At 41.2% G+C, this 14405-nt stretch overlaps 1 protein-coding gene across 1 annotated transcript in view; it reads right to left on the minus strand.

Moving 5' to 3' along the window:
* Nucleotides 1-14405, minus strand: part of LOC103026609 (nuclear receptor coactivator 3) — a 134088-nt gene that overhangs the window by 10779 nt on the left and 108904 nt on the right. Inside the window, exons 7-16 of the mRNA XM_022676777.2 lie at nt 13729-13903; nt 10901-11083; nt 9755-9841; nt 8692-8832; nt 8438-8585; nt 6791-7350; nt 5439-6571; nt 2101-2212; nt 445-636; nt 57-290 (exon numbers count right to left, since the gene is read on the minus strand). Of these exons, the coding sequence (XP_022532498.2) occupies nt 57-290; nt 445-636; nt 2101-2212; nt 5439-6571; nt 6791-7350; nt 8438-8585; nt 8692-8832; nt 9755-9841; nt 10901-11083; nt 13729-13903 (2965 nt within the window). The remainder of the gene's footprint in view (nt 1-56; nt 291-444; nt 637-2100; nt 2213-5438; nt 6572-6790; nt 7351-8437; nt 8586-8691; nt 8833-9754; nt 9842-10900; nt 11084-13728; nt 13904-14405) is intronic.

Consider the following 14405-nt stretch of genomic DNA (forward strand, 5'->3'; position numbering starts at 1 on the left):
CACCATAGAAGCCATGAACACTACCAATCCTCCTGATCCAGTCCCAGTATACCCACCCATTTCCATCAGCTGCTGCTGCAGCATGGACCTGGTCCCAGGGACGCTGTTGGACCGGTTGACCATGGGTCCTCCCATCATGCCCTTGGAGTTATAGGAGTCCATGCCAGGCCGAATCATGGACGGGTGACCACCGGTGCCCACAGGACTGGCACTCGATCGGGGCATCCCCCAGTCTCCGGGTCCTCCCATCGGAGACCGCTCCGGAACCCCCATCCCTCTGTTCATCATTCCTGAGAATAATAATATTGCAGATTTTTCATGAAAAGTTCTTTTCAGTATGTTTACTATAAAAGTAGCTACATTTATTACTCTATTACATCATGTTATCTACTGAAATAAACAGAACTCTGCTGCACAGTGACATAGGTAGTAATAAACTCCTACCCATGCTGCTGTGGTAGGATTCAGACCCTGCCATCATGCGCGGGCCGTCCAGGCTCTCCTGTTTGATGGGCATGGGGCAGGGGGCGCCGCGGCGGCTGGCCAGCCCTCCTCCAGCGGACAGCTTAGAGTCCAGCGACATGGCCTTCTGTAACTGCGCCCGACACCCCAAGCTCATCCCAGGACTCCCCGATCCTGAGAGATAAACAGCAGGACACCGCATCACCCAACTGTGCTACTCAACTAACTTTTAGTAAACTTAAAGTAAAGTTGTGACACTACTTGAACAAAAATATAGTTCTAATTGTTGCTTAAAAGTTTCTATAAAGGTCTATCTATGTTGTTCCTAAATTAATGGATTTAATGGATTTTTTGTCTGTTAGCTTTTTTTTCGGTTCACACAAATTTAATGACTAAGCATTTCCTGTTTGCTCTTTTAAAGTTGCTTATGTAGCTTATTAATAAATATAATGGCTTTTGTACGCAATTAAAGATTTGTATTTGTATTTACAGTGAAAGGTTACTTGGCTTGTATGTACATTCAGTGACTGTTAGCAGTGTTAGCTTTGTATCTCATGTTTGCTGTTTTAAACTTGTTTATGTAATTTCAATAGATCAATAGATTTAACGAATTGTCAAAGCAATTAAATATAAATGTTGTCTTTGTCTATATTTACAGTGAAAAGTTTAATGACAGTCTATACTCAGAGTTTGTTAGCAGTGTTAGCTTAGCATTTCCTGTTTACTGTTCTTTAACTTGTTTGTGTAGCTTATCAATAAATTTAATGGCATTTTAAAGCAATTAAATATAGATTTTCTTTTGCATTTACAGTAAAAAGGTTAATGAAAGTCTTTATTAAGGGCTTATTAGCAGTGTTAGCTTAGCATCTCCTGTTTGCTCTTTATATGTATATGTAGCTTATCAATAGTTTTAATGTATTTTGAAGCAATTAAACAAATATCGTGGCTTGTATTTACATTCAGAGATTGTTAAAATGTTAGTTTGTGTTTTTTTAAACTTATCAATAGATTTTATTAATTAGAAAGTAAGTGTGGCTTGTATTTACACTTAGAAATTGCTAGCAGTGTTAGCTTTTTTATTATAATAATTAGATGTGTTAGCTTAGCATCTCCTGTTTGCTGTTTTAAATTTGTTTATGAAGCCTATCAGCAGATTACAGCAGCAACTTTCTATAATTTTTTAGATTAATTAAAATGGTAAAATGATAAAAAAATATGAGTGTCTACTTTCATTTGCATTCAGAAACTGCAGTCCTGATGAGTGCCAGTTTCATCACTATAATGTTTTTGCAGTGACTGAACTTGGGGATACTTTTAAAAGTTCTTGAAATCCTTCTGTTTGGATTGACTGTCCTTTATTCTTCCTTAAAGTGTTTATTTAGTAGTTCTTGCCATAATATGGATTAGAACTGACTGATAAAATGTTGAGATGTGTAAAACTGTCATTTAAGGAAAAGGTGCTACTTTAAATGTAAAATATAAAACTATTTTCTGTTTTTGATTGAGTTTAGTTTAATTTACTAAATAAACAATAAATAATAAAATGATAAATAAATAATGAAAAACACTGAATTTAAGGGGAATCCAAACTTTTGACTGGCATGTACTCTTAGATGTTAGGAACTACATCTGCTTTACCATCATCAGGGAATGAATGAAGCTTGTTTCCTCCATCTGAAGCACCGCCGACGTCTCCCTGCTCTGGGAAATCTCCTCCAGAACCTCTCAGGCCTCCCAGGATTGTGTCCAGCTGCAAGACAAAACTCAATAAATGAGACACAAACTTATGAACTTTAAAATATGAGAATCACCAAACCAAGATGAGTTTTAGCCGTAATCAGCCGTAATCACCTGCTGCAGCTCTGATGTGTTAGTGTCGGGTGAGAAAGAGCTGCAGAACTGGGGTTAAACTCTGCAGGGACGCCCAGTGGAGCACAGTACTTTCCAACAGTGAGGCAATATGTTAATGAGATCATACCTCAGTATCAAATAGCAATTACGGGCAAAGAGCCAAATTTTTCCTTCGATTTCGGGACTTTAAAGCGCGTCTTCAGAGTCTTAAAGTCTTAAAACGTGAAAAAAAAGATTCACTTTTATTCTACTTCATTCTTGTCTAAGCATATCTCTCCAAACCATCACTGATCATCAGTAAATTTTACATTTCATTTGTAAATCAAGGGAGCAGAGTCTGGAGGAAGAGTGGAGAGACACACAGTCCAAACTGCTGGAGGTCTAGTGTGAAGTTTCCACCAATCAGTGATGGTTTGGAGAAACATGTCTGTCATCTGCTGCTGTTGATCCACTGTGTTTTATTATCAAGTTAATAAAAGCGGATTTCATTTTCCAGCAGGACTCGGCACACTGCCCACACTGCCAAAAGCAGTCTTAGACACTGATTTTTGGGTTTTCATTGGCTTTAAGCCAAAATCATCAACGATAAAATTAATAAATACATCTATATAATATATGAGTTTCACATTTTCAACTGCAATACTAACCCTTTGAACTCTAGGCTGTTTTGTTGTGTTTTTTCTCAGTTTTTGTTTTCAGTTCCTCTTTCAGGTCTTATAACACAGTAATTATATCAGACAGACACATGCCCTGATCTCTTTTACTCCAGAAGACATACGGCTGCTCTAAAATATAATCATTTAAAATGTAAAAGGAAGCAGAATTGTTCTATTTTCCTGGAACTGATCATGTTTTGGTCAAAATTTTACCAAGTGCCTGTTTTTTTTTTTTTTTTTTTTTTTTTTTTACATATTTTTGAATGTATAGACTTTAAATATATTCACACCTAATATATACAGGTGCTGGTCAACGAATTAGAATAATTTGAAATAGTGAAATCATGAAATTCTTTGAATGCATTTTTTGTGCAGAAAGCAAATCAGGTGTTCACCGCACCTGTCCTACTCGTTAGACTAATCACAGAACTCGTTACCTGGAAAAAAATTTGCTCAGCTGAGCTTTTCAAAAGGCCCATTTAGGCCATTTAACTGTGACACTGTTGTTTTATTGAATTAGAATAATGGAGAAACCGTTTCATTGAATTAGAATAATTTTTATTATAATTACAATCATCACTTTCTCAGTATTTTGTGGCTGCCCCCTTGGCTTGTATGACTGCCTGAAGTCTCCGCGGCATCGATTTGACCAGCTTGTCGCAAGTTTCCGCACTCACAGCTTCCCAGGCAGTGGCGATGTTCTGCTTCAGTTGGTCCAGCGTAGTAGGCTTTCTGTCGCGAATTTTCCGCTTGACGATGGCCCAAAGGTTTTCAATGACATTGAGGTCAGGCGAGTTGGCCGGCCATGCCAAAACTTCAAGCTGTTTTTTAGTGAACCTATCTTTGGTCGACTTTGCCGCATGAGCCGGTGCAAGATCCTGTTGAAATATGAAGTCTTCTTCGCCGAACTGTTCCTCAACAGTCGGAATCAGGAACGTTTCCAGAACATCTTGATATACGGCAGCATTGACAGTCTTCTTGAGGAAGCAGAGTTTCCCTACACCTCGAGCGGACATGCATCCCCAGACCATAACGCTCTGGGGAAACTTGACGGATCTTTTCACGCACTCGTGGTTGTAGGTTTAGCCACCACGACGTCAGACACGAGGACCTTGGTCACCGAAGGAGATGCAGAAGCGTGATTAGTCACTGAAGACTACTTTCTGCCAGTCTTCAGCAGTCCACTCGCCGTGTTCTTTGGCCCACTTCAGCCGTTTCTCCATTTGTTTCTTGTTCAGCATCGGTTTTACTGCTGGAACGCGAGATTTGAAGCCGAGTTCGCGCAGACGACGGTAAGTGGTTGATCTGGAGACGTCAGCGCCGGTCTGCTTGTTCCACAAGTCGGTGAGCTCGAAAGTGGGCTTGAACCGGTTTTCTGACTGCGATCTTTCTCAGCTGCTTGTTGTCGCGAGCAGAAGTTTTTCGGACGCCGGAACAGTTAGTGCGCTTGCTGCAGTTTTTCTTGAGAGCTTTGCAGACGGAAGACTGGCTGATGCCGAGCTGCTCAGCAATTTTAGTTTGGGTCAAGCCTTGTTGGCGAAGGGCTTGAATTTGAGCCACTATTCCGGTTGAGAGGTCGCGCTGCTTACCCATGATTGATTTTACAACTTAGAAATTCTACTCAACCCTGACTTTATACTGCACAGTGAACACTCTTCACAGAAAACAAAAATTCGAGCATTTATTCTAATTCAATGAAACGGTTTCTCCATTATTCTAATTCAATAAAACAACAGTGTCACAGTTAAATGGCCTAAATGGGCCTTTTGGAAAGCTCAGCTGAGCAAATTTTTTTCCAGGTAACGAGTTCTGTGATTAGTCTAACGAGTAGGACAGGTGCGGTGAACACCTGATTTGCTTTCTGCACAAAAAATGCATTCAAAGAATTTCATGATTGCACTATTTCAAATTATTCTAATTCGTTGACCAGCACCTGTACATGTAGATACTAAAAACCTGACACTCAGAGCAGCCTATGCCTTTCAGTATATTATTATTTTGTAAAATGTTTAGTGCAAAATTGCTACTTAGTAAAAATGTGCAAGTAAAATAAAAACTATATAAAGTAGTGCGCACACCATACCTAGCTTTAGTTTGAGTAAAGCAGGTAGTTTCACACTGTTTTTTCTGTGGACACTTTTGAGTCTTTATTAACTGATATTATTTGGTTTGAAACATCATATAAATATGTTTGAAGCACTAAAGGTAAATAATATTGGTTGGGGAAGAAGATTTTTCACTTTTTTAGGTGTTTTTTTTTCTCAATGGGTTTCTTGTAGATTTAGCTTTACCGCACTGGGATTTCGTCACTATTTTTAGAAAGAGTAAGCTCCGCCCTTTCTAATATATTCATATATGGATTATGTTTATGTGTGAAGGGGTTCCTGAGTAATTAAGCTGAGAACACAAGGTGAGATTTTGGACGTTTGAACTGTAAGTTTGAGGAGAACCAGAAACACAGGGACGTACCTCATCAGGAGGCTCAGGCTTGATCTTGCCCTCCATGCTGCTGAGCGGGGTGCCACCGTTACCCCCGGCTGCCCCTTTGCCCTCCAGCTCCTCAGGCTTTGGCTTGATGTCGGCGGGCTCTTTGGAGTCGTCCTTGTTGAGGAGGTAGTGCAGCAGGGCGTGGGTCTTCTTCTCCTTGGGGCTGTGCTGCTCCTGCTTGGGGTCGGAAGCTCCAGAGCTTCCGCCAGACCCACCTGTAGCTCCTCCTGCACCTGCGTTGGCACCACCTGCCTCGCCTCCGCCAGCTCCGCCCCCTTCCTGACCCAGCGTCACCTTCCCCGTGGCTTCTGCGGTGATCTTGGCCACTTCATCTGGAGTGTTTCCATTCTGGAGCAACTTGTGTAGGATTTTGTGCTTCTCTTGCAGGGATGCTGTGTAGTGGGGGGCGGAGCCTAGAGCTCCGGCTGCTCCTCCCCCTGCTCCGTGAGCTTGGCTTTGATTGGTGGACGAGGAGACACCAGTCGAGGATGGACTTGTGACGCAGCTTGGCTCTTTCCCGTCCATGCCCAACGAGGCATTCGGACCACTTTGTGATGCTGAAGGAGGTCCGGAGGGTCCAGAAGGTCCTGGAGGTCCACTTCCTACCCCTAACCCAAGCTCCTCTGTGGGGGAGGTGAGGAGCTGGAGCAGTTTTTTGTGCCCCTTGCTGTCAGGGACCCTCCGCTGAGTTTCTGCTGAAGCATTGGCAGCTTCATTGCCTCCCTCACCGGACTCTTTGCCCCCTGGACCCGCCTGGCTGTCCGGTCGCTCGCCGCTGCTGCTCTCAGCCTGGTGGGCGTGGCTGTGGTGGTGATGGTGGTGGTGCTGCTGATCTCCAGCCCCCATTCCGAAAGCTCCAGCGGGGCTCTTGGAGTCGCCGTGCCCTGGCTTGCAGGGGCCGCTGGGCTGGGAGGAGGAGGAGGAGTGGACGCTGGGGGAGCTGTCAGGTTTGTGGGCGGGGGACAGGGAGGTGAGGGTGGAGGGATGAGAGGGAAGGGAGGTGCCCACACCTTCGCTGATGGCCTGGAGGGCGTTGAGGGAGCTGCTGGAGAAGGAGGTGCCACCTCCTCCTCCTCCTGTTCCCACACTGCCAGGACCCATTGGGGAATGCATGCCTGAGAAAAAGACGGAAAAATTAGTAGAGTTCGGTACATTCCCAATTATTTTAAACAGACAGACAGGTTGGCATCAGTTGATTGGCCTGTCATAAAAAAGTAGGTTATTGATTTACCATACAATATATGGGCATGACCTCCACTGGCAGACATGTAGAGGGAGGTCTAAAGTGCTCTCTAGACTTTTACGCATCATTTTTTTCATTGTACAGCACTTACCTCCTGGGGAGAACTGGTTGGACGCCATCTTTGGACTGCCCCGGTTCCGAGGGGACATGAGAAGACCCTGCTGAGGTCCGTTCATACCGGGGCTGCCTTGAGACGGGCTGTTCATGCCCCCGAGCCCGTAGCCCCCTCTGGCCTGGAAGGGGGGCTGCTGGTGGTGCTGCTGCTGCATCCCAGGACCCGAATGATTCATCGCATTCATCTGACCCATCTGGTTCATTTGATTCATCTGATTCATTTGGCTCATTGGATTCATCTGATTCATCTGATTCATTTGATTCATCTGGTTTATCTGCATCATTCGGTTACCCATGTTACCCATGTTACCCATGTTGCCTCCATTGCCCCCATACATGGGTCCGCCTCCCATGTGGCCCATGTCGTTCATTCCGTAGCCCCGGTTCATGCCCATCCCTCCCATGCCACCCATACCCATACCCCCACCAGGGCCCATGTTCATTTGAGCATTAGGGTTGCCACCCCCCATTGCCTGCTGCCTCATGCCCCCCTGCATCATGCCACCCCCCTGGTTAGGGCGACATCCGTTGGGCTCTCTGTGGGGAAAAGAGAAGTAGATTTTATTTAGTAATTTAGATTTAATTTAAGTTTAAAATGACTTTAAAATCGATTAAACGATTTTAAAATCAGTATAGTGTCAAAAGTACTTTACAAATTAAAGAGCTTAAGAGGTATTAAATATACTATTTATTGCACCACTAAAAAAAACTATGCACAAAAAACATTATGATTTATATTTATTTTTCAGCATTTTGTTACTTTGCCCTCACCCAAACCCAGACTTTAAAACCCATTTTGCTTTAAAATAGATAAAAAAGGTGATACATTCTTAAGAATTACAATTTTGGCTAGGGTTAGGGTTTACTTTTGCACATTTTTTTAATATGCTATAAATTCCACATAATGACATAATTAATTCAACAGCCTGTGATTTTTTAAAAGTGAACAATAGAAACTGACAGACACCATGGAGCTTGATTTAGGGTGTGTCAGTGTGTCTTTGCTATTGTAATGACGGGAAAAGTACACCTCGAAACTCGCAAAAGACATGGTGCTAATTCTCTTAATTAATCATAGGTGTGGTTAATTTTGGGTGTAACTTGAAATAAACCAATCAGAGTGTCACTTGCCATTCCTTTTAGGAACCAGGTGTACTCTAACTTTGGCAGATTGCTATTTTAACGGCGCAACACTTCTGCACTTCCCTTTATTGGGTTTATTGTTAATGTAAAAGTTGGGGTTTGTGCACTGCAGTGTATGTATGTGTGCATAATATTTATGTATCTATCTATGTGTAGACAATTCACTGCCAAGATAGCAATGAAAGTCTGACTGTTGCCATCTTTTCTAGGTTTTCTTCAGTCAGTGGAGCACCTGTGTTTTCCGTTGCCAAGATACAGAGCAATACACCAGAAGTTTACCTGAACACACCTCATTTCCAGATCACCACGCCATATATCAGTATAGATATATTGAGAAGCACTGTTGCTATTTAAACGAGGCAGGTAGAAGGTGTGAAAATAGACTGTTGGTGGAGTGTAAGATTGGGCTCAAACTGTAAAAAATGCTAAATATTGAAGAATCCCCCCGGTACAGTATGTGTACATTATACAGGTGCTGTACCTCTGCAGCAGGTGAGTAGATATGAAGCCCTGGGGCTCGTTGCTCATCGGGTGGCGGTAGAGTTTGCTCTTGGTCTGTGCCGAGACCGGGGTGCCATCCGCCAAGGAAAATCTGTAGATGGGGGTCTCGGCATGACCCTGCAGAAAGGCTGATCAGAGAGAGAGAGAGAGAGATTAAAAATACAGCATAGGCTAATATATAAAATATTACAGAAAGCACTGTATATTTAGTTTATTTATGGCATCAAAACCCACCCTCATGGTAGTGGCGTTTATGGGACCAGGGCTGTCCGTCACTGTGCTGCAGGAACATCTGAATACAGCGTCTCAGCAGGTCCTCCCAGCCCGGACGCATGGAGGCACGCAGGGAATTCTGGTCTATCTGGATCAGCTTACCTGTCAGGAATAAATATAATAATATGTATAATAAGTATATACATACAGCTGTGGAAAGAATGAAGAGAGCACTTCAGATTCTGAATCAGTTTCTCTGATTTTGCTATTTATAGGTTTATGTTTGAGTAAAATGAACATTGTTGTTTTATTCTATAAACTACAGACAACATTTCTCCTAAATTCCAAATAAAAATATTGTCATTTAGAGCATTTATTTGCAGAAAATGAGAAATGGTTGAAATAACAAAAAAATGCAGAGTTTTCAGATTCATAAAGTTTTAAGAGTTCAGAAATCAATATTTGGTGGAATAACCCTGTTTTTTAATCACAGTTAAAATCATGTATCTTGGCATCATGTTCTCCTCCACCAGTCTTACACACTGCTTTTGGATAACTTTATGCTGCTTCACTCCTGGTGCAAAGTCAAGTGTGTGGATATAAATCTGCACTGAAATGGTAACCAGCAAAAGAACCAGCACTGGATAATTTTAAGCTAAACATGGCCTGTAGTTCTACATTTTGTTCACTGGGAGGCGCCACGTTTATATATTTGATTCAGTGATCTCAGCTTTAAAAGCAGCAGTAATTTTAAGAGTAAATATTGGACTGGGAGAAGAAGGCAGAGAGAATGAGGCAATTTTAACTACAAATTCAGTTTAGTGTAGAATTAGTCTCAAATTACGAACCTGTGTTTACTTTTCACAGTATACTGAAGATAATGAGAGGAAATAAATGGACCAGTCTAGAGCTGCACGTCCTGACTATTCAATTACCCTGGATTTAATAGATATGACCATTACAACTATATACAGCTGCATTATATATATATATATATATATATATATATATATATATATATATATATATATATATATTATAAAAAAAGAAAGAAAGAAAGAAAAGGCCAACAGCCCAGTCTGACCTGAGAGCTCGTGTCTGGTGTTGAAGCTCTCAGTTCTCTCCACAGCCGTCACTCGCCGCGCCACACAGATCATACACGACTGTAGATCTGAAAACACACACACACACACACACACACACATTACAGAACACATTATAACTAAATATAAAATACATACACATGTCAGTGTAATGTTTAAGAAAATTGAGGGTAAAATTTCTTTACTTTTTAACTCTTACTATTTGGTGTAGTATAGTAGAAACGGGTTTCCATCAATTATTTTTAAATTTTCTATTATTGTGTTTATTTCTGCACCTCACAATTAGGTGAATAATTTTAGGACAAATAAAAATATTTAAAAAATTAAAAAAATATATATATATTTTTTTAATGTTGTAACAAAAGTAAGTTGCATTATACCATCAGCTTTATGTTACAAGATGCAAAAAAGAAAACAAATGAGAGAAGATTTTTTTCCAATTCTGTTAGTGAAAGTCAGAAATGAAAAACTAAAGATTTGATAAAACATATGAAAATCAATTTCTTCTTCACCAAAGTAAATGTAAAAAAAAATGAAATAAAAAAGTTACACTGACTTTTTTCTTTTTACTTATTTTGCAGTATGTAATAACCTAAATCTGGCAGCTGCTCTTTGCATCAATACCATTTTTTCCAACAGAGTACAAGTACGTGTATTTTTTTCAAATAAATTTATTTACCTATCACCAGGAGGGGGAAGACACGCCTCCTCTGATACATGCAAAGTCAGACTCCACCTCTTTTTGAACTGCTGCTAATGCAGCATTGCCGAGTAGCATCACAGTGAAAGCGCAGCGACTCGGTTCTGATACATCAGCTCACAGACGCAGCCTCGTGCTGATCCACATCACCTTTAGGAGTGATGAGGAGAAAGAGTGTCATCTACTGTACCCACCCAGAGAGAGCAAAACCAATTGTGCTCTCTCAGGGCTCCGGCAGCTGATGGCAAGCTGCATGACCAGGATTAGAACCAGCAATCTTCCCATAGTGGAAGCGCTTTAGACTGCTGGACCAATTGGAGCCGTACATGGGCACAGTATCGGGACGATACCAATACCAGTGTCAGTATTCGCGCATTTCTGATAGACTTTCACTGAATAAACTTAATAAAACATTAAAAAATCATACCTTCTCCCTCCTCCATCATGGCTTTGGGCTGCGTCAGGGCGAAGCACTGCATGGTCTCGTAGCGCGGGCCCCCGGGGGCCTCCTCGCCAGGGCCGGGGCCATGACCGAACTTCACCAGCATCCGGCAGTTAAAGGTGTGGCTCTTCTGCCGAGGAGCCTCGCCCCCCCACGACATGCCATTTACTGCAGGGGAAGAGAGAGAGGACAAACCAGTTTAATGAATGTTTATTTACTAATATATTTCCTCATTACTCTTGAATTTTTGCAACAGGAGTAAAGGAATAACGTTATCCAAAAGCAGTGTGTAAGACTGGTGGAGGAGAACATGATGCCAAGATGTATAAAAACTGTGATTAAGAAACTGTGAGTTATTCAACCAAATATTGATTTCTGAACTCTTAAAACTTTAAGAATATGAACTTGTTTCTTATAACTTTTTTTGGTTATTTCAGCCATTTCTAATTTTCTGCAAATAAATGCTCTAAATGAGAATATTTTTATTTGGAATTTGGGAGAAATGTTGTCTGTAGTTTATAGAATAAAACAACAATGTTCATTTTACTCAAACACAAACCTATAAATACCAAAATACATATATATTAAAGTGATTCCAAAATAAAGGTAAACCTCATTTTGAACAATTTCTTTGCTATTTGTAGTTTAATTTTTAGTAGGGGAAACACTAATTACAATTGAAAATCTGATTTTTTTTTTGTAGGCCATATCGCCCAGCTCTACCAGTTGGTAATGATGGAAGTGGCTCTCATCAGGACCAGCCCAGGAAAGGCAGAGCAAGTTACAAGAGTTTCCTCTGTTGCACAGAATATGTTCTTCATAGTTACCAGCCCCAGAAACTGCAAGTTAAATAAAGGACCCCAGATAAGTTTAACACTTTTAAGTTACTACATGATTCCTTATGTGTTCATTCATAGTCTGGATCACTTTACTATTCATTTATAATGTAGGAAAAATAAATAAATGAATAAAAACATTAAATTGAGAAAGTGTGTCCCAACTTTTGACTGGTACTGTATATAACTGAAGTTTTGGTGCATATCTTTTTTTTACTACCCATGCTCTCAGAGGTGGCTGTGCTGAAGGTGACTCCACACACACACAGCTGTGTTGGGCTCTAATGAAAACAGATGGGTCCCGGTGCTCCACACACAGCCCAGCTATCGGAAATCGACAGCCCTCGCTGCATTCAGACCATGCTTCATTAGCCCAGCGAGAAACAGCAGCGCACTCCTCTCCCTGTGTGTCACTGAGGTTGGAGAAGGAGGGCAGCTGACTCAGCTTCTTACTCTTTAGTTAAAGCTTATTTACGTTGAACAGGAATATCTAACGTACAAGAGAAAACCTCCAACAGGAAGTATTTTGCTTCTTTGCTTTTTTTTATATGTATGTGCGTTGGGGATGCTCCTGTTTTACAATTCACTACCAAGATAGCAATGAACGTCTGACTGTTAATATCTGTCTAGGTTGTACTCAGTCAGTGGCGCACCTGTGTTTTCTGCTGCCTGAAGACACCTCATTTCCAGATCACCACACCCCTCAGCATAGATATATTTAAAAGCACTGTTGCTATTTAATCGATGCAACCTTCTATTTTTTAATTAATTTAAAAAGCACTTTTTTTATTATAATTTTATTTATTAAAGGGGAAAAAACTATCCAAACCAATCTAATCCTGTGAGAAAAAGTGTTTAATAACTGCAATCAAGCTTTACTGATAACTGGAAACGAGTCTTTCACATCTCTGTGGAGGAATTTAGTTCCACTCTTCTTTACAGAACTGTTTTAATTCAGACACATTAGAGGATTTTCTCATCCACAGCATCTCAATCAAGCAGACTTTAACTAGACCCTCCAAAACCTTCATTTAGTTTTTGTTTTTTTGACCCATTCAGAGGTGAACGTCTTGTTTGTGTGTTTTGGGTCATCGTCCTGCTGCAGAACCCAAGTACAACTGAGCTTGAGGTCACTAAGAACAGATGGCCAGATTCTGATTCTTATTCAGGATTGTCTGGAAAAACAGCAGAATTCCTGGTTTTATCTACTGTTTTACAGCAAGTTGTCCAGCAGCCCCTGATCATCACACACAACACTACCACCACCATGTTTTACTACGTTCAGTATGATTTCAGTTCTTTTTTTCTGAAATTATGTGTTAGTTTATAGTTTTACGCCAGATGTAATATAACACAAACCATCCAAAAAGTTCCAATTTTGTCTCGTCAGTCCTGTAAAGAATATTTACCCAAAGTTCTGGAGATCATCAGGATGTTAGTTAGTAAATAGGTGACGGGTTGTTGTGTTCCTCTGTTTTTGAACTCTCTTTCTTACTATTGAATCATTAACACTGATCTTAACTGAGGCGAGTGAGATCCTGCAGTTCTTTAAATGTTGTTCTGGTTTAAAGGTGACCTCCTGGATGAGTTGTTCATGCCCTTTTGGAGTAATTTCAGTGAGTCGGCCGGTCACTCCTGGGAAGGTTCACCAGTGCTCCATGTTTTTTTCTCCATTAGTGAATAATAGTGAATCGTTGTGGTTCACTGGAGTCCCAAAGCTTTAGAAATGACTTTATAACCTTTTCCAGACGAAAATGATAGATAGATGATCAATAAATTTGTTTTCTTATCTGTTTTGGAGTTTCTTCAGATGGGGGTTTAATAATAATGTGCTGCTTTTTGAGATCTTTTATCTGCTTCATGTTCTCAGACAGGTTCTATTTAAGTGATTTCTTGATTCTTCAGGTTGCGGCCGTTAAAACCACTAGGGCTCTGTGTGTGTGTGTGTGTGTGTGTGTGTGTGTGTGTTTCTCTCACCGCTGTTCCTGGGCAGGTTCTTGTGGAACTCCTCGCGGTCCTCCTCGTGGAGGATGTTGTAGACGCTGGTGTTGATGAGCTCCTCCTGTTTGTACTGCAGGTACTGAGTGACGTTATCCGACACAAACACGATGCTGCCCTCCCGGTTCACCACAAACAGGAAGCCGTCCAGGGCCTGCAGAGACACAGGAAACACAGAAATGATAAAATAAAGATTTAAAAACAGTCCTGTAATGACCCTCAACACAGTACCCTCTATAGTGCTTCATATAAGCCCTATCCGGAAGGGATTAGTTTCTCAACGGGTTCTGGGGTAATTTTCATGGGGGTTTTTATCCTCTGTGATTTTATTCCTGTCCGGAACGATCATGTACGTGTTTTTCTCACATGTCCTCTGAAAAACAAATTACAGTCTTAATTATCTGCTGTTTTTCTCTGAACTCTTTTCGTGGTCCTCCGGTAATTTTAGTCCCGCCCGGACGCACATCTCTGAGTTTCGTCTCCTCACGTTGAATAAAATAGCTATTTGTCCACAGCCGCGCACCGTAATTACACTTTCGGCGCGCGTTTCCGTGGAGATCCACGTAAAAAACACAACAGTGAATGGAAATGGAGGAGCTACTGAACGTGATGTCATGTGACTGAAAAAGCCTAAAAACTCACTGATCCTCCTTTTT

The sequence above is a fragment of the Astyanax mexicanus genome, chromosome 13, assembly GCF_023375975.1.
Source record: "Astyanax mexicanus isolate ESR-SI-001 chromosome 13, AstMex3_surface, whole genome shotgun sequence".
NCBI classification, from domain to species: domain Eukaryota; kingdom Metazoa; phylum Chordata; class Actinopteri; order Characiformes; family Acestrorhamphidae; genus Astyanax; species Astyanax mexicanus.